The sequence below is a fragment of the Prionailurus bengalensis genome, chromosome A3, assembly GCF_016509475.1.
Source record: "Prionailurus bengalensis isolate Pbe53 chromosome A3, Fcat_Pben_1.1_paternal_pri, whole genome shotgun sequence".
NCBI lineage: Eukaryota > Metazoa > Chordata > Mammalia > Carnivora > Felidae > Prionailurus > Prionailurus bengalensis.
This window is the reverse complement of record NC_057354.1, coordinates 14,868,357-14,887,584: the sequence shown is the minus strand read 5'-3', so window position 1 is coordinate 14,887,584 and position 19,228 is coordinate 14,868,357. Positions and strand designations below refer to the sequence as shown.

Below are 19,228 nucleotides of genomic sequence, written 5' to 3'. Positions count from 1 at the left end.
ACTGATCAATGCGGGATGAATGAATCACTTGGGGGTGGGGCAGGAGGACAATTAACCAATCAAATGGTTTTAGAGCTGGAGGCTCTTAAAGACGACTTAGCCCTGAAGTTCTTAACTTGGGGACCATGAATGGGGAGACTAATGGGCTCCTGGACCGAACAAATAAGGTCCCCATTACACCCAGTGGCTTCTGGCCCCTCCACCCCCTGCCAGCCCTCTCACCTCACCCAAGTCCTAGAGCTGCCCAGCTTCTCCTCTCGGCACCCCTGCCAGGGGTCCTCTCTCTCCCAGTCCCACCTGAGACTCTGGAAGGCTCCACTGTCCCTGAGAATGTCCCTATTCCCTACTCAGGGCAGGGGCAGAGCCAACAGCTGGGACCATTTTCTTCTCCCTTGGAGATGTTGGGGAAAGGGGGAGGGTGACTGGTCACAGAGAGAGCCATAAGGGGAGGCAGACGCGGTGGGCTTCTAATAACGACAAAGATAACAGTCGTGTCAAAGGCTAACATTTATTGAACACCTACTATGTGCCAGGCACTGTCCTAACCACGTGACACATACGAACCCTTTTTTAATCCTCAGGACTCTTCGAGGTAGGTTCTGTTATTAGCCTCATGTGACACAGGAGGAAACTGAGGCCCAGAGAAGCGAGGTCACTTGCCCAAGGCCAGGCAGCTTGGTAAGTTAAGTGCCAGAGGCTCCACCGTTTTGGCTAGGTGTCCTTGGACAGGTCACAGCCACTTCTCTGGGTGGCCTTCTCCCTCTGTTACCTGCAGGGCCCCACCTCATGGTTTCTATGAAAACAGATGGTCTCTGCAGTGTCCCAGCACACAGTAGGCGCTTAGTAAATGAACAGCCTTCCTTCTCTCTTAACTCCGATGGGGGAGACCCGGGAGGGGGGACACCTCGGCAGCGTCCTCCCTCCCCCCTCACCTGCCAGGAGTGAGTAACCCCCCCTTCTCCACCCAGCAATGCGGCCCTATCCCCCCTTCTCACCCCAGAGCCACGCAGTGCCGGTCTCGCTGCAATTTTAATGACGTTGGTGGTAATTCCCGTATGTCTGGGCAAAAGCTGCCCCACCCCACCCCCTGGGAGGGGGGGTGGGGGGCCAGAGGGGGCGTCGGGGTGTCCGCCCCCAACGAGTCCTCCCTCCCGTCCGGCCGCCCTGGGAGGGTGGGAGAGCTGGGGACGGGGGGGTGAGCAGGGGAAATGCATGGTCCCGGGGCCCCGTCGGGCCCTCAGTGGGCCTGGAGGCGCGCCCCGACGGCAGGACGGGGGCGCTAGGAGGCCTGGGCCTCGTCGTCCGCGCGGTGGCCGGCGTAGAGCGCGGCCAGGGGCCGGAAGCGCGGGCCCCAGCTGCTGAGATAGGCGAAGTCCTGCTCGGAGCCCGACGAGCCGCTGTGCAGCGAGCTGAGCGAGGCGGCCGGCGAGTCCGCGCCCTCGAAGGCGTAGGTCTGGAAGGCGTCGTAGGGCGGCACCGACAGGTCCCCGTCCGCCAGCGCCACCTTGCGGCTGATGAAGTCCCTGAACACCGAGAAGTCCGGCTCGGGGCTGGGCGGCCCCTGCGGGAGCGAGTGGTGCTCTGAGGGCAGGCGGGCCTGCGGGGGGCTGCCCGCGCCCCCGCCGCCGCCCGGGCCCCCGCCCGCCGGGCCCCCGCCCCCGTCGCCGCCCTTGAGCTCGCCGCCGAAGTCGTAGAGGCTCCGCAGCGCCGACATGTCGTAGGCCTCGGTGTCCTGCTCGCCGCCGCCCTCGTCGTTGTATTTGATGACGTTGTCCCGCATGTCCTCGTCCTCGTCCGAGCTCAGGTGGCTCTTGTGGTGGCGCCTGAGGGTGAGGATCAGCAGCACCAGCACTGCGAGGGAGACAGAAGGGGGCGAGTGAGGGCCGAGCCCCGCCCAGGGCATTCCGGGGGACCCCCCACCTCTCACATCCCAGTGGAGCTGGCCTAGCCTAGACACTGGTGCACATTTCCTAGATTTCTGTGCACAAAGACGTTTCTTACGGTCAGAACTGTGCTGGCTAGATGGACAGGTAGTGAGCTACCCATCTCGAGAGGTGTGCAAATAGAGGCTAGACCACCGTGCCGCGGTGTTAAGGGATTTCATGGGTGTTGGGGGCTGGACCCACCCTCTGAAGGCTCCATCCTCAACTCTAAGGAGATACAACCTGAGACGTCTCTAGGCTCTGGGGGTGGGGTGTACAAAGGGGGCAGCTGACGGGGCAGATGGGACTGGGGGAATGAAAGATGTGTTGAACCTGACCTCTCTTTCATCCTGGCCCTCCAGAAGGGGGAGCACCTGCTTAGCCCTTTGGGTCTCAGGTCAAGATGGTCTCCAGCAGGAGCCCTTCCCCAAGAGCTCCAGGCCAGCCAGGTTGAGTGCCTTCACCTCCAAGCTCCCCTGGTGAGCCGTTCCTCCCTCTGTCGCAGGGGTTCTCAACGCCCACTTGCTGGTCCAGCAGCATCAGTATCTCCTTCGAACTTGCTGGAAATGTGACTTGTCGGGTCCTGTCCTAGATCTCCTGGCAGTTAGAGCCGCCTCAACATACACACTCTAAACTCCCCTCCGGGACCTGGGGAGCGTTCCCCTAGCCTGGTTCCAGGCAGGCGGTCAGCCCCTTGAAGTGTGCTTGTTGGCTGAATGACTGAATGAAGAGGCGGATGGAAACGTGGTGCGTGTAAGGCTGAGACAATGACTTTGCTTTGTGCCCTTGACTTCCAGGACTCCACATTTTCTCCCCCGCCCCCATCACCTCACCGAGCTCTCATTCTGGGTCTTCTAAGCAGGTTTCTCCTTGCCTGTCTGACCCCTTAACATCATATGTCCCAGGATTCAGTCCTTGACCCGTTATCCACACCCCTGTCTGGGGGCTTTTGTACGATCTGCTGGCTTTGCGTTCCGCGTGGAGGCTGATAACCGCCCCCCCATCTCAGGCCCCGGGCTCGGACTTACTTCTCCCCCGAAATCTAGATTGTATGCCCAATTTCCTACTGAGCAAGTCCTCCGGGTCGACCCGGAGCATTTCAAACTTAACACGTCCAAACTTGAAATAATCTTTCCCCTTCTTCAGTCTCCCCCGTCTCCACGATGGCTACTTTAACTTTGTAGTTACTTCAGGCTTTTTGTTTCTTTTGTTCACAGATGAATTCCAGCGCCCACAATAGGTTAGCACATGGGGGGGGGGGGGACTCACTGGATGGATAAATAAGGAGCAGATGAACCAATGAGAGAATTAAATGGGTAGGTGAGGAGGTGGATGGAGACACACACGCTGGGTACCACGCCAGGCTCTGGATTCTTCTTGCTGTGCCTAACATCTCCGGCCGGGCCAGCTGCTAGGGCCATGGGGCCGGGTTCCCGCACACGACCTAACAAGGTGGCGCGTGACAGGGAAGGGGGTAGGGCCTGGGAACAGCTCCGGAGGGAGGGAAGGTGTCAGGAGAGAAGTGGGAAAGATGGATGGACGGCTTTCGGAGCGGAGGCTGGGAGCGGCGGAGGGGGATGCCCGAGAGAGCAGATGGTGGGGAGCGCGGGCAGCGGGCAACAGATGTGCCAGGCCTGATCAGCGATTCCGCCCGTCACCTTTAGAGCACTGATGTGCACTTTCTTCGTTTGTGGGCAATTAGGCAGAAATTTGTTTGCACTGCCTCGGAAAATGAAACCGCTGTAAAGTGCACCCTCTGGAAAAAGGGTTTCTGAGCCATGGGCTGGGGAGGGGAGACAAGGGGGGGCGGGCGGCCTCAGGAGCCAGCCCGGGGCCTCTGCAGGGGGGGTGGGGGCTGGGGAGGAGCAGCGTGGCCGCAGGCAGGTTCTCAGGGGGTGGGCAGGGCCACGCCAGTGGCAGTGGGTGGGTAGCTGACATCTCCCAGGGAACTGGGCCAAGCTGGTGTCTGCGATCTGGACCGCGCTCGAGTTCCTGGGGCTCTGGCTGGTCGGCGAAGTCCAGCGGCCAGAGCTGAGGGGAGGCCTTTGTGCTGCGACAGGAAAGAGGTGGCATTATGGCCACTGGGATCCCCCTTAGCTCCTGGAACTTGGCCTCTTCACTGGTGACACCAGGTGGGTTCCACTGGCTGCCCATAGGATTGCTACAGGAGGAGAGTTTGCTTCCACTAAATGTCTTTCGGATTTTGCCCCAGCTGCCCCAAGAGTTTGTCCCAGCTGCGATTCGTAGCAGGTGGTGTCGTTAAAGGAGCAAGGCACACGAGGGGAGCAGGCCTGATTTCAAGTCAGAAGACCACGTACCCTTATGTAAGCCACTTAACCTCTAGGGGCCCCAGTTTCCTCATCTGAAAAACGGGGACGATAGCCGGCTAAGTGGTTGTGAGGTTCACAAGAGCCCTTTTTTTCTAAAGTCCTAGGACCATGGACATATTTTTATAAGATGCTTGGTTTTTTAAGCATTTTAGGGAGAATTTGGGCTGCGTAGAGGGCGGCCAGCATGCAAGTGGTCACGGGTGGGGATCGACACTTTCTGGAGCTGGTGGGGGGGACTGCCGCGTACTTAGAAGACTTGTCACGGGAGCCTGTCATTCGGGCCACCCTTCCTTGTGGGAGGGGCAGCTGAGGCCCGGAGGGGGCGACTAGGAAGGAAACCCAGGGCCTCAGGATGAAGGCCAGGGGGGCGGGGAGGGGGCGGGGGGCGGACTCACCGACCAGGATGAGGACACAGACCAAGAGGGCAATGAGGGCGCCTGGGCTGAGGGAGGCGGCCATGACGAAGGCTGTGGTGTTGCAGGACTGGATGGTGCCGGAGCTGTCGCAGCCACAGATGCGGATGGTGAGCGTGCCCGTGCTGCTCAGGGTGGGCGGCCCGCTGTCCACCACCAGGATGGGCAGGAAAAACACATCCTGCTCCTGCCGGTTGAAGCCCATGTGCTGTGTGTGCACCGCTGCTGTGTTGTCTGCTCCGGAAGAAGGGAGGGGCGTGCGACTCGGGGTCCGGGGTCAGCCCCCCCCCCCCCCCCCCGTCCCGGCCACCTCCTGATGCCACCGCGGGATTTGCCTCCCTGTGTCCCCAAGCTCCTGCCTCCCAGGTGGCCCATGGATCCTTCTCCCCCCCCCCTCCAGCTCCCCCAATTCCGCCCGAAGATCCTGTTCCCAGCCACATAGCCCCCGCTTCTGTCCTTGGCTGTCACGAGATTCTATTCCCAGCTGTCTGAAGATTCTGTTTTCAGCTATTCCAAGGTTTTGTCCCCAGCTGTGCCAAGGTCCTGTCCCCAGCTTTTCCAAGATTCTGTCCCCAGCTGGGCCAAGGTCCTGTCCCTGGCTATGTCATTTTTTTTCCCCCCTCATTCATCTCAACAGCCTGTTTTTGTTCCACCCCGGACACCCAGACACCCTGACCCTGGGGCCCCGCGGTCCTTGGGTTGTGGCTTGCTGGGCCCTGACAAGTCCCGGGTCACAGAGACGACTAGTCTTCTCCAGCACGGGCTTTGGCTGAGGGCTCTTTCTGGCTGGAGTCTAAGTGGCTGAGCCTGGAGGGCTGGGACCTGGCCCCTGGGGCCTGATGAGGGGACCCTAGTGCACCAAGGTCTCCTTTCTACACGTGTGGCCACAGAGGACAGCGAACTAACACCAGCCATGGTCATTGCACCACGCCAGCCTGTTCCCGGGGATGCCAGGCAGGACGGCGGTGGCGCTCGAGCGGTAGGTGGCGCCCACTTCTCCTGCCCTTCCTGCCTCCTCCGTCCCTCTCCTGTACGGGCCAGGCCATCCCTGAGCCTCCATCACCTTGATGGCCGTCAGTGCAGTGACACAGAAGCACTCAGAGCCCGCTGGCTGCTGCCCCCGCCCTTTGCAGCCAGCCCCACACAAGGGGGCCCTGCCTTCCTGCCCAGGGCCCAGGCTTCACTCCTGCGTCCTTCTCCCTGCCCCCACAGTCTTCCCGCTAACCCCTCTGACCTCAGACTTCAGCAGTCTGGGTCCCTTCCCTGGCTTGGTGGCCCCAGTTAGCCCAATTCAGCCCCCTAGTCCTGTATCGTGGGCACGATACAGGAGAAAAGAGGTGGCCTGTGACCTTGAACTACAGATCCAGCTCTCACAAGATGAGTCATGGGTCGAAGCTCATGGGATGAGGAGATTTCATGGGACGAGTATCAGGAAATTTCAGGAGATTCTATCTACTTTTATACATATTTTCAAGTTTCCACTAAAATGTTAAAAAATAATGCCAAGTCGATCGTTTGCCAGCTCCAGAGCTCACTAAGCTACCCTGGGCCTCGGGTTCCTCCTCTGTAACCGAGGAAAATGGTAACACAGAGGTGTGAAGGGTAAATGGTGACATTCACGAATAACCCTTAGAATGGGTCCCGGCACAGAGAAATTCTCAGTAGCTGCCGGCCGCTAAGTCGTTTGTGCCCCACCCCCTGTTCCCTACGCGGCCCATGTGCCCACTCTCTGGGTGGGCCCACTCCACCTTCTTGCCTGGGCAAATTCCTCATCTGTCATGCTCCAGCTAAATGTCACCTCCTTTCCGTGGCCTCCTTTCTCTGCCTCCCTGGAAAGGAAGGATTTATGGCTTGTCCCTCCTTGCTCTGACTATGCAGGTGCCACGCACACTTCTGTTACAGGACTTGTCACGTGGCGTTAGGTTCGGGTGTGCCTGACTCTCCCCTGGCACCGAGCCAGACTTGAAGAATGACACTTGCGTGACCTGCAACGTTTAAGGTCACTGGTGGTCCCGGGTCAGCTCCTCAAGCTCTGCCGCGACTCCAGCCTCCCCGTCAGAGGGAGAATCACCCCCCGGCTGTGAAAATATCTGCCTTCCCAGATAGGCAGGAAAGGAGGCTCGAGAGCAAGACGAGGAAGAGGAAATGATGTGGGACTCCTTTGTGCTGACTGCATGCTTTTTATGCCTCAAGGATTGTGTAGATGCATGAAATATACAGTGATGTTTAATCATCACAGCCACCAAGTGTTGTGACATTATTCCCATTTTATACACGTGGAAGTTGAGGCTCAGAGAGAAGTGACTTGTCTGAATTTAGTCCGTGAATTGGTGGCATAGCTATATTTTCCATTAAATCATCCATCCATCCATCCATCCATCTATCCATCCATCCATCCTCCATCCATCCATCCATCCATCCATCCAATAAATCTTTACTGAGTAAGTACTATGTCCTAGTACCCTACTAGTTGCTGGAAGAAAACAATGGAGAGCTGAACCAATCATAGTCCTGGATCTGAGCTCAGATCCTACTGTGAGAAACAGATGTTAATTAAATAAACTCACAATTTAGTCTACAGTTACAAACCATGGTGAGTGCTAAGAAGGAAAAAGTACAGGAAGAGCACCTAACGGAGGACCTGACTTGGTCTCAGAGGTCAGAGAGATCTTCTTGGAAGAAGTGATATTATTGCTGAGCCCTGAATGATGAGTTCAAGGAGAGGGAACAGCCCATGCAAAGGCCCTGAGGTCGGAAGAAGCACAAGATGTTCAAGGAACTAAAGCGGTGCTTTGTGACTGGAGGGATGAAGGAGTGGCTAGAGTGAATCAAAGTGAGTCTGGGAGTCAGGGTGGGCAGGGCTCCTCATGGGAAGTCTTAGAAGCCGTTGTAAGGAATTGGGGTTATTTTCTTAAAAGCAGCAGGAGGTCACTGATTGGTGGGTTTTAAGCAAAGAAGAGACTAATCCCACAGCAAATACTAATTGAGCACCCTCTGTATGCCAGGATTAGTCTAGCCCTTGAGGATACAGCATTGAACAAGACAGACATGGTCCCTGCCCTCGCTGAGCCTATGTGTGGGGCAAGGGAGTTTCTAATCTAAAACACGAGTGGATGTGGAAGATCGGTCAGGAAGACACTGTGTGTTTTAGGTGTGAGAGGATAGTGGTTGTAGAGGGACAGAGAAGTAGACAGATTTGAAAACTGAGTGCCTGGCTCTGGCTCAGCCTCAAATTCCCAAGCAAGAACAGAGGAGGGGAGAGATGTTTGTTTCTCGGGGTTGCTGTCTTTGGCCACGAAGCCATATGGTCTGAGAGCTCTGGTCCCTGCCACTCCTCGACAAAGGGGAATCCCTGGGCATCATCCCTGAACCTCCCGAGCTGCCCTCCTGGGCAGTGGCTGGCTTCACCTGGGGAAGTCGCTGGCCACCCCAGACCCTTACCCCACCCTTCCAGGCAGGATCTGCGCCCAGCACCGTATCCATCCATCTGGCCTGACATACATCAGTGTTAATCCCTGGCTGGGAAAGCAATATTTATAAATCACGTTTCCAAACTGGCTACAAATGTGTACAAAGAAACAGATGGGTTGGGGTAGCTGTTTGTCACCCAGGATATTTATACGGTGAGGAGGAGGGGGCTTGGCAGGCCGTGGGAAGGGGCTAGGGGGCTGGCGGAGGAGCCCTTCAGCGGCTGTGCTGAGCTCAACACATGGCCCGCCACCCTTCTCCTGGAGCTCACACCAGGTGGTCGCGCCGGATGGGAGCTCCTGGCGGCTCCCCATCAAAGAGAGGCAGTTGGGACAGAACTTTAGGCCCCTTGGGTTGGGAAGACTTGTGAACTTGATGAGGTTAAGCCAGGCCTATTTGTGTCTCCCGGGGCCAACTCAGGATACCACTGGAATAATGAGCAGGCAAGGCACTACCAGTTGTTAAAATATTGAAATACTTCCAGAAAGGCTTAAATAGCTATGACTCTGAGTGTCCCACGTCCCTCCCTGCTGCCTTAGCCTTTTCCCCATGCCCACCCCCAACAATCAAGCCATTGAGGGGGTGAAGCCGGGCCCAGCAGGGGTTCTAGGGTCCCGTGCCAGGTTATTTATGGTCAGTGTCCCTTTTGATTGGTTGTGAGATATTTTTAATATGACTCTCAGAAATACAGAAGGTCTGGCTTCCGAGACCACTGAGGTCCCTTCTTTTGGAGGGAAGCATTGTAAAGGTCTCGGGGGTGATCCCAGAGATGTTCCAGGGTCAGAAAGAATCAACATGGCCTGGTCTCCTAGTCCTGGCACCCCCTCATTCCAACCACGCAGGCCTCCTGTTCCTTGAACATCCCAGGCCTGCTGCCTCCTCAGGGCCTTTGCACTTACTGTTCTGTCTACCTGGATCATTCTCTGTCCAGTTATCAGCATGACTTACTCCCTGATTTCCTTTAGATCTCCACCACTCTTGATTCCCTCGGAGAGGGCTTCCCAGACCCCTTTATTTAAGATAGCTCCTACTCGGGGCGCCTGGGTGGCTCAGTCGGTTAAGCGGCCGACTTCGGCTCAGGTCATGATCTCACGGTCCGTGAGTTCGAGCCCCGCCTCGGGCTCTGTGCTGACCGCTCAGAGCCTGGAGCCTGTTTCCGATTCTGTGTCTCCCTCTCTCTGACCCTCCCCCGTTCATGCTCTGTCTCTCTCTGTCTCAAAAATAAATAATCGTTAAAAAAAAAAAAAAGTAAGATAGCTCCTACTCTTACTCGGCTTTACTTCCCCCCGTTTTGTTTAACACGTTTGATTGCACACCCACTATGTGCCAGGCACTGCTCTAGGCACTCGGGGCCCAGGTCCAGACTCTTGGGGAGATTGCATGACCCATGTTCCAGCCACTTAGCATGCCCGACGTATTATTTATTTGTTTACTTTCTACCTCCCCTCACCAGAAGGTCAACTCCATGAGGGCAGGGGTTTCGTCTTGTTTGCCACTGTATTCTCAGGCCCTAGAATAGTGCCTGATATATAGGCACCGTGTTTCAATAAGCGCTCAATAAATAATTGCTGAAAGCAGGAAATGACACGTTCTGGGTACTAACAATATACCTTGGTAGCCCTCATCTCGTTGGGGCCACCTAGCCACCTTCGGCCGAGCTAAAGGGCGAGGACAGGCATTTTCAGCCCCATTTTGCAGATGACACAACGGAGGCTTAGGGAGGTGCAGACCTTGCTGGGGTTGCACCGAGAGGCCCTGGCTGAGCCTGGGCCAGGGACCTCACTCCCAGCGCACTGACAGTCCCCCTCCCGTAGCTCATTCCTCAAAGTTTCAGACTGAGGCTGCTTGAGGGATGTCTCACAGCGCGATCAGCTCAGGCTGGGCCATCACTTGCAAGGTGGTGAGTGAGCTAAAGCAGGAAGCGTGCTGGATCTGAGACAGGGGTGGCTTGGAATCCCAGCCCACCACTGACTGACTCCCTGCATGGCCCTGGGTGGGTCCCCTTCTCTTAAATGTTTATTAGAGACAGAGAGAGAGAGAGAGAGAGAGCGCACGCGCGGACGCGTAAGCGGGGGAGGGGCCGAGAGAGAGGGAGCAGATCTGAAGCGGGCTCCATGGTGACAGCAGAGCCCATCGTGGGGCTAGAACTCACGAACGACTAGGTCACGACCGGAGCCCAAGTCGGATGCTTAACCGACTGAGCCACCCCGGCCCCCCGGCCCCTTTCCTCTTAGAGTCTCCGTTTTATCACAGGGGGCAAAATAGGAGGAGGGGTAAGAAAACCACCTCCCACTTCCCTGGACGGCCGTGAGGAGGCAAAGAGAAACATGAGTGGGACACAGAGCTTTTTAAACTGAAGGGTGGGAGTGTGTGCACGTGGGCTATTTCAATCTTCACTCAGACCCGGGGCTCTTTCCATCCAGGACTCTGGCCAACCCACTCCTCATCTGTTCCTTTTCTGTATCTTTCCATTCTCTTCTCTTGGGGTGCCCCCTCTCCACTCTGCCAACTCACCCCCAGCTTGTGCTCCAGGGTTTGGCCAGTGGGCTGGCTAACAGCTCCAGCCTGGCCCAGATTTTCTGGGTGATGTTGGACCCGACGCTGATCCTCTGCGTGCCCCAGCCTCTCCCCCTATAATATGGGAAGGGGAGGCTAGGCCCCTCCCTCCACGCCTCCTAGGATTTGGTGGTTCAGAGGTGACTCACCTTGGATGTCAAGCAGGGAGAAGTGAGGGTTGCTGGGTGCTTCAGGCACCAGGCGGAAATAGAAGCGATGCCCGCCCTGAGGCTCGTCTCTGTCCACCACGCTGATGGTCTGGATAAGCTGAAGGGTGAGGACAGGGCAGGGAGCTGAGGCGAGGCTGAGCCCACTCTGGACCTGGATAGAGGGTGTCCCGGCCAGTCCTGGCAACAGGCCCCCGGCCCCAGCCCCTCAGTGTACCTGTCCTGGCTTGGCATCCTCGCACACCGCTGCCTCGTAGGGGGTGGCCAGCTCCGGGGGATTGTCGTTCACATCCAGGATTCGGATCCTTAGGGATGCCCGGGAGAGCTGGGCATGATTGTCTGCAGCGAGATCACAGGAGCAGGGTGAGAGGCATCCAGTGCGAGATCTAGACAAGCCCCCATCTGCTGCTAGGACCAGACTAGGCAGTGGGATCATGCTGAGAGATCTGTGGGTTGATCAAGCAGGCAGGAGGATCAGGACTGAGGACGTCTGGCATGAGTGGGTCACCAGCACTGTTGCCATCACCATCCATCACCACCCACTAGGTCATCGGTGTAATCATCACTGTCACCGTCACCGTCACCACCATTGCCTTTGGCATTGGCACCCCTGGTATCATATCATGTATCATGGCAACCTCCGCCACCATAACCCCCAGTGCCACCCCATCACCGTCGTCAACCCATTACCAGCGCTGTCACCCATTACCAGCGCCATCGTTACTGCCATTAGTCCCACCGTAAAGACCCATATCACCGTCATATCACCACCCCTACTGCCACCCCCAGCAAAACTGTCACCGCCGTTGCCATCAGCCAACATCCTATGCTCAGCATCCCATCACCATCGAGCGCACAGAATGCGCCTGGAGTATCCACATCCATTATTTCAGGTACCCTGGCGGAAATCCTGGGCTTTGGTTCCATGTAGATCCCCGCTTGGCAGCAGAGAAACTAAAGCACGAGAAACATGAAAGAAATGGGCCACTGGCACCTGGACCCCCAAATCTCTGCCCTTTCGAGAGCTGATCCTGAAAGGGCAAGACAAGGCCACTGGGTGTGAGTCTTGGCCGGGGCCTTCAGCAAAACCACGACCTCCCCACGCTTCTACCTGTGATGTCTTTGAGGTCAAGGTCCCTGTTGTATTAATCCCTGGGCTCCCGGCATTGTGGGATACGGCCCAGAGTAGGTTCTAATACTTCTGTTGGACGAATGAATGAAGTCTGGGAGGACTTTCACGGAAAGAGGCTTGAATTCTTGGCGTGGCTCTGTCTTTGACCCAGTGTCTGATCTTGGGTAAGACCTTTCCCTCCCCGACATCGCTTTCCACGTGTGGACAATGAACGGAGAGCATAGTGATTCAGAGCAAGGTCTCCGAGCCAAGGTGTTCCGATCTCAACTCCGCCACTTAGCTGTGTGATTTGTGGCAGGTCGCTCGACCTCTCTGTGCCTCCACTTTCTCACCAGCAAAAAGGGGCTCCTAGTAATGGGTTGGTTAAGAGGACAGATTGAGTTAATTATCTGCAAAGCACTTAAAAGTGCGTATGTAACACATAGCAAGTGCTATATGAGGATTTATTTGTTAAATAAACAGACATCCTTCAAGGGTCCTTTCAGCAACGACATCAAGTGATTCAAGGAGACCTCGTCCCAGCCTGTCCCCTCTGAGCAGCACCCTGCGTGCTGGCCTTTTCTGCTCCTTGCCCCTCAAACCTCTTGGGTGCTCGTTGGTGCCCTGCTCTCAGCTATCTTAGTCATGAGTTCGTTACCGACAAGCTTTACCAGCCAGCGACCTCGAGGACTAGGAGAGGAAGCCACCCCTTTCAAGCAGTGACCTGATGGCTGGGTCTCTGGCCGGGAGCTATTTTGGGGGGAGCCTGGAAGCTGCCAGGCAGCCAGGAACCCCACGAGTTCTGGCGGGGAGTGAGGTTGATCAGCTGCCTCTTTTCACTGAACTCAGGGGCCACCGCACACAAAGAGAAATGGGATTGGGAGGCAGTTGCAGCCACCTCCCGGGGGTCAGGGAAAGGAGGGGGGCGAGGCCTTAATGAACTCAGACCCTGACCCCTCTCTGGAGCTCCCCGTAGCCAGGGGCACCTTATCTTCTCAGCTCACCCAGACCTGCTGCTTCAGTGATTAGAGGGGGCTTTTCTGGGGGCGGGAGACTGGAGTCGTGACTGGGAATGCCCGGCAAGCCGTTATTTTTAAGAGCGTGCTGCCGGAGAACTTAAACAGACAGAAGGTGGGTGCATTTGGGAGGAGAGGAGGTGGGGAGGGTGAGGCCCGCTGCCAGGACCAGGCACCTCTCTCCCCGCTGAGGCAGAGGGAAGGGGTGATGGAGCCTATGCGCCATGCAGAAGGGGGACCCCAGAGCGGGGCGGGCTTGTCCGCGGCAGACCCGCTGTGGAGAGTGGGGGTGGGGGGTGGGGGGGGCTGGGTCCCCTGCTGGCGAGACCCGCATTATTGCACCATTCCTTTGGGATCTGCTGGGCCTCTTCTGGCTCCCCCGCCCCTTTTTTCCCCCATCTCTAGCTTTATTGAGACAGAATTGACATATAGCCTTGTGTAAGTTTAAGATGTGACGATTTGAGACACGTGTATCTCGTGAAACGTGTCCCATAACCAGGTTAGTTAACCCATCCCTCACCTCACATAATTACCTTTTTGTTGTTGTCCTACCTTAGAATGTCACAGGTCACCACTTGGGAAAGGCCTGAACCCTTTGGCATAGCTGAGGGGCCGGGATCTCAGAGGCGGGGCAGCTGAGTGAGCGGGGAAGGGGGTGCCTCTAGGTTGCCAAATTTGCCACCTGCATAGCTTATCCCGGGGCCCCCTGAGTTTGGGGCTGGCCGGGCACCCCCAGAGCTTGTGGGCCAGCCCTCCGTCAGTTTCCAGTGCCCATGACGTCACGGCGGCCTCCAGCCTGGCTGCACATTTAGAATCGCCTGGGAAAGCCTTGAGAAAGCACTTATGCCCAAGGCTTAAGGTTTTTTAACAGCTCCAGGAGTCTAATGTGTGCCAAGGGCTGCCAGCCACGGCCCCGGGTGACTGGTGGGTGGGGGGAGTCCCATCTGACGTCTTACTTCTGGTGGGCTTCCTCCAAACCCCTCCTGATCAACATCGTTTGTGATAATTGCTAATAATGAATTTGTAATGTTACCCATTTAAATGTTTCTGGGGAAAAAAAAACAAAGAATCCATCAGTTAATTGACCTTCACCGCTGTGCGGGACGTTCCAGTTTATAACAAACTTTCGTATCTGTGACCTCATTTGACCTGAAAACAACCTGTAAAAGAGGTCTGGCTAGACCCATTTTGTAGAGGAGAAAACTGAGGGCCAGGACTTTGCCCAGAGCCCCAGGCGAGTCCGTGCAGAGCTGGGTTGGGACCTGGGTCTCCTGCCTCTCAGGCCAGTGCTTGGTCTAGACACAAGGCAGGCAGACTCTCCTGCAGCCTGGATGTGTGGCCCTCCGGCGACAGCTACTGCTCGGACCCAGGCCCAAGCCGACCTTCCCCAACACCCAGCAGCAGGTGCCCTGGGTGCCCCATGGGCCTCAACCCCCCTCTTGGCATCTATGTTCAGCTGACTGACATGCAAATTAGTTTAATTATTTCTTCTTCTAAAATAAATTATATTTTGCAGTAGCTGCAATATGTTGTGTCAGGCAAAATTGCATTCAATATTTTTAAACTAATTGATGCAGCCTTGAGGAAGGCTGATTGACAGCCCGGAGCTGAGCAGGCCTGCAGCCTTAACAGATTCCTAAATGAAAATTAAACGTGCTTCGGCCTGGTGCTTCCTCCCCGAGCTAGCTCACTATGAATCCGAGAAGGTGGCAGGTGAAGCCCCGGGGGCCTGCGCGGCCGAGGAGGCTGGCCAGTTCAGTGGGTGCCTCAGGAAGAGACTGGACTCGGGGCAGGAGAGCTGCTGAACCACGTGGGCAGGTCTCCTTCCTTCTCTGGGCCTCAGAGCCCCTGACGTATAATGGACAGGGGATTGGACTGAGCGGTTTGGAGCTGAGACTTCTGGGTTTTGCTGACAATTATGAATTGAGTGCCTCCTTTGCGCCAAGGACTTAACGGTGAACGAGACCAACGCGGTCTGTCGGTCTGGTGGCGGGGATAGACATCACTCCAGACTCCGATAAGAGCTAAGAGAGAAAGGTTCGGGAGCGGGGTGGGTGCGGGGACGTTTTCCCTGAAGTAAGTGACCTTTGGGCTGAGATCCAACGAGGAAGTAATCAGGTGAGGGGGATGGGAGGGAAGGGGAACGGCATCTCCCCGAGGGGAAGGGCGGGCTGCAGATAATGAGGTCCTGGATCCCCTCCAAGGAAGACCCCAGCCCCTGGCAGGTACTTACTTGGTATCTGAACCAAACTGGGCTTGGAGGGCTGGGGGCCACTGGGAAGGGAAGAGGAGCTGGGAGCTAGCCTGGTAACTGTTAGGGGCACCCCTAGGAACGTGAGCCTGCCCAGAAAGACATCAGCAAACACCTACGGAGCATGCGCTGTGGGCCAGGGTCTGTGCTGCCCCATTTCATCCTGTCAACCGTTGTGGGAGGTAGAGACTAGTATTATTGGCGTTTTACTGATGAGGAACCCATTCAGAGAGGTCTCCTAGGGAACGAGCGATCAATCTGGGATCGAACCTGGGTCTGGCTCCAAAGGGGGAGGCTCCAATCACCAGGCGGTACTGCCTTTCTTGCCGTCTTTAGCTGTCAGAGTCCTACTCGCCTCAAAGTCCTGAACGAATGTCTCTGCCTCCTCCTGGAAGCTCTCCCTGACTGCCTCAGTCCTGGGCCATCAGAATATACACCCAAGTCCTACATGCTCGCAGGCCGCACACAATCTTGCCGCTATCATCTCCCTGGCTTTGTCCCTCACCCACCCCTCTTTGGCTCTGCCCCAACTTCGATCCTTCAGTTCTTTGCCCAGATGCCTTTTCAGAGAGACCTCTCCCGATGACCGTATTTAAAGATGCCCCTTGCCACCCCACCAGACACTCCCTTCCCTGCTTTCTCTCCATAACGTTTACCCAACACCCCCTCTGTTTTGCCTTACTTGAACTTGCTCATCACCGATCTCCCCCACCGGAAAGTAAGCAGAATTTCTGTTTTGTTTACCGTGATGTGCATGGCACATAGTAGGTGCTTAGTAAAGATGTCGAAGGAACGGATTTCACTGTCTATGGCATCCCTGACTATGCTGGGATGCTGGGGAGGCCACAGGGAGAGACCAAGCCCTCTCCGGATGGACTGACCCTGTGGGGGCTGCACCCCCTCCAAGGTCTCTCCGTCTGGGAACCAGTCAGCCCGTGTGACCCTGTTCCTGCCTCTCTCTTTGGACTAAGGTTTTCTCATCAGTAAAACAAATAGGAGCTGCACTCTGAAGTTCTTGGCTGCCACAGAGAGAGTGAGAAGTCAGGGCGAGGAGGGAGGGACTGGCGGGGGGGGGTGGTGGGGAGGGGCAGGGGGGAGGGGAGGGAGAGAGGTTGGGGGGCAGCTCAAAGGCACCTCCTTCCCACTCACTTGCGGTGGGGGGTGGGCAGCAGAGCCGGACCCTCTTCTCCAGTCCCCCCCCAGCCCCTCCCTCTCCCGAGAGAATTAAATTGCATCCAAACACCAGGCTCTGATTAGAGCTGGCCAGCTGGGCAGGAAGATTTATCATCCCAATTACCCGCTGGCCAAGACAAGCGTGCAGACCGGTGAGGGGGCTGGGTGAGCAAGTGGGGGCGCTCCAGGGGAGGGGAGTCAGGGCTGTCGAAGCGGAGTCCTTACACCCCTGCCCTGTCCCAACTCCCCTGTAGTGGGAGCACCAGGTTTAGGCACCCTTCCCCGTCTCTCTCGTCTCTCTCGGGACTCTGAGATCTCTTTGGCTTCCTCCTCTGGAGGCTTTGACTTTGTTGGGGGGAGGGATGTGTAGTCCTTCAAAGGGTGAGGGGGGACTTCGGGGTGAAACAGGAACCCTGGAATGGGCTGGGTGGGAGAGAGTTTTCCTTCCTAGGGCTGAACTGGTCCTGGAGACTCCACGGACATCACGAACCCTTTATTCCAGGCGTCATCTGTTAGGTATTCAGATGGCACAGGAGTCTGGGAGGCACCCATGGTGCGAGGAACCCAGGCCTGGTTTACATACCTCTGGTGATGGGGAGTTCAGTGCCTTTCAAAGCAGCCCCTTCCATGCAGGGTTATGCTAAGCCTCTTGCCCAGACTCTGCTCCCCTGGCGCCTCTTCCTGCCCGTCCTAGCCCTGCCCTCACACCCGCAGCTCGTGTCTAAGCCTGAGTCTTCACAACGGCCTCCCCTCTGTTTTCCTGCTCCGGGCCAGCCCCCTCCTGTTTAGCCATGAGCCCAAGCGAACGTTGGGACCGCTCATCTGACCATATCAGTCTTCTGCTCAAAGACCTGCATTGGTTCCCCATTGTCTGCAGGAGATGTCTGGCTCCGCACAGGACATCCAAGGCCCTTCCTGTAGAGGACCAGTGAGTTTCTGCATGCTCGCCTCAGCGGCCTGCTGCAGCCGCCCCCCAGCCCTGGCCCCTGGCCACACTCCCTGTTCTCAGAATGGCCAGTAGACTGCCCAGCTTCTAGGTCTTTCTGCCTGGAGCCTCCAAACCCTCTTTCCTCAGCCTTTTAGACCCAACTCACATGTGCCCTCTTCTAGGAAAGGCTTTTTGCTTCTTCCCCTCCGGGTGGGTAAGTCCCTTCGTGTTCCTCCTGAGTGCCCACTGTCCCCTTACTTCCACTTTGTGTTCTAGCTGACTGTTGGCATGTCTAGCTCCTACCCCGCCCCTCCGTGAGCTCGAAAGGCAGTGGCCAAGCCTTGTTTACCACCAGGTCCCAGCACCCAGCCCAGGATGGGTGGTGGCCAGAGGTCCTCAGAAAACACTGGCCCAGGGTAGACGTGGGGGAGGGGCGTGTCCTTGTGGTACCTTCTCACTCCTCTGCAAGCCCTCACCCCCATCCCTGCTGCTTCCTCCAGCCTCCTCAGATCCCCCTCTGTTGTCCTCCTAAGGAGCACTGGACTGGGAGTCATAAGGCCTTACTGCTGGACTTGAGTAAGTTGCTTCCCTTCCTTGGGTTCAGTCTCCCCAGCTATGAAGCGGGGGTGGGTGGCGACTGCAGTCCATCATCTCTGACATTCCTTCTGCCCTCCGATTCTTTCTCTGGCTATAAATAGCACGTACTGTGTGTTGGGAACCATGCTAGGCACTTTACATGCACAGAGCTAAAATGTACACGACATGAGATGCTTTATATAAAGCCTTCGACATGATGTCTGGCATACCGTTAAGCGTCAAATAAGTAGAAGCAGCTATTATCGTAAAGACATAGTAAAGTTATTATGTTTGCAGCCATCTAACAACAGTGCCACTTTACAGATGAGAAAACTAAGGCAATGAGCGGGGGGGGGGGGGGGACTGACCTGTCCCAACTCACCCCGCAACTGGCACAGAGTTCTTGCCTGCCACGCCCCTTGCTTTCCTAACTGGGCGGGTCAGCCCATTCATCCGTCCATTTGGTAAATATCTACACACGCCTACTAAGTGCCAGCCCTGCATGAACGGGGCAGATGCAGATGAGACCCTGCCCTCGTGGAGGGTACCGCTTCCTGGGGAAAAGAGATTAGCTACACACGTAAATGCATATGTAAATCATAACGCGAGCTCCGTGGTATGACGGAAAAACCAGGGTGCTGCAAGACGTACTCGGCCCCGGGGTGACCCAGATGGGGAAGCTTCTTGCTAATCTGGTTAACTCTTTGCTGTTCCCGGCAGCTAGTGACCACCCCCTCCAGACCAGCGTAGGGCCAGGCGATGCTGGGGGAGGGGGCCGGATGCAGCCCCTGGCACCCCCATCCCTGGCACTGGCTTTCCAAGTCCACACCCCCGTCTCTTTGAAGACTGTCCCTTTACAACTGCCCTTTCCACCGAAGGATTCAGACACAAATTGTACTTTAAATTCAATATTGGTCATTAATATTTCATGATTACAAAACGTTAAAGATAATGTCAGTGGAAGAATGGATGACTCAGAAGTTCGGGGAGAGGGGAGCCGGCATACTAAGTGGCTCGGGAGTCTTTGAGGTAATCCAGTATGACAGTGGCAGTGGCTCCTGACCGAGTGCAACGTTCTCCAAGGGGGCTCACCAAGCTCCGCCACTGTGTATAAATATTTCCCCTCTGATTCTTGTCGCCTCGTGTTTGTTACGCCCGGAGCAAGCGGGGCCACTGTGACCCTGCCAGCATCCTCGGTTTCTGAGCAAGTCAAATGGATGCTTCCGCAGGGGGGCATGGGCGGGCAGACCCAGTGGCATTGCACTTGGCTGGCTGCTGGGAGGCAGGAGGGCTGGGGTGGAGCCCTGGCGCCGCACG

At 56.5% G+C, this 19,228-nt stretch overlaps 1 protein-coding gene across 1 annotated transcript in view; it reads right to left on the bottom strand.

The window, feature by feature from the left end:
• Positions 1-491: 491 nt before the first annotated feature.
• CDH22 (cadherin 22) overlaps positions 492-19,228 on the bottom strand; it is a 66,779-nt gene continuing 48,042 nt past the window's right edge. The window contains exons 8-11 of the mRNA XM_043553808.1: positions 11,074-11,195; positions 10,839-10,956; positions 4,648-4,899; positions 492-1,851 (exon numbers count right to left, since the gene is read on the bottom strand). Of these exons, the coding sequence (XP_043409743.1) occupies positions 1,280-1,851; positions 4,648-4,899; positions 10,839-10,956; positions 11,074-11,195 (1,064 nt within the window). The 3' untranslated portion in view covers positions 492-1,279. The remainder of the gene's footprint in view (positions 1,852-4,647; positions 4,900-10,838; positions 10,957-11,073; positions 11,196-19,228) is intronic.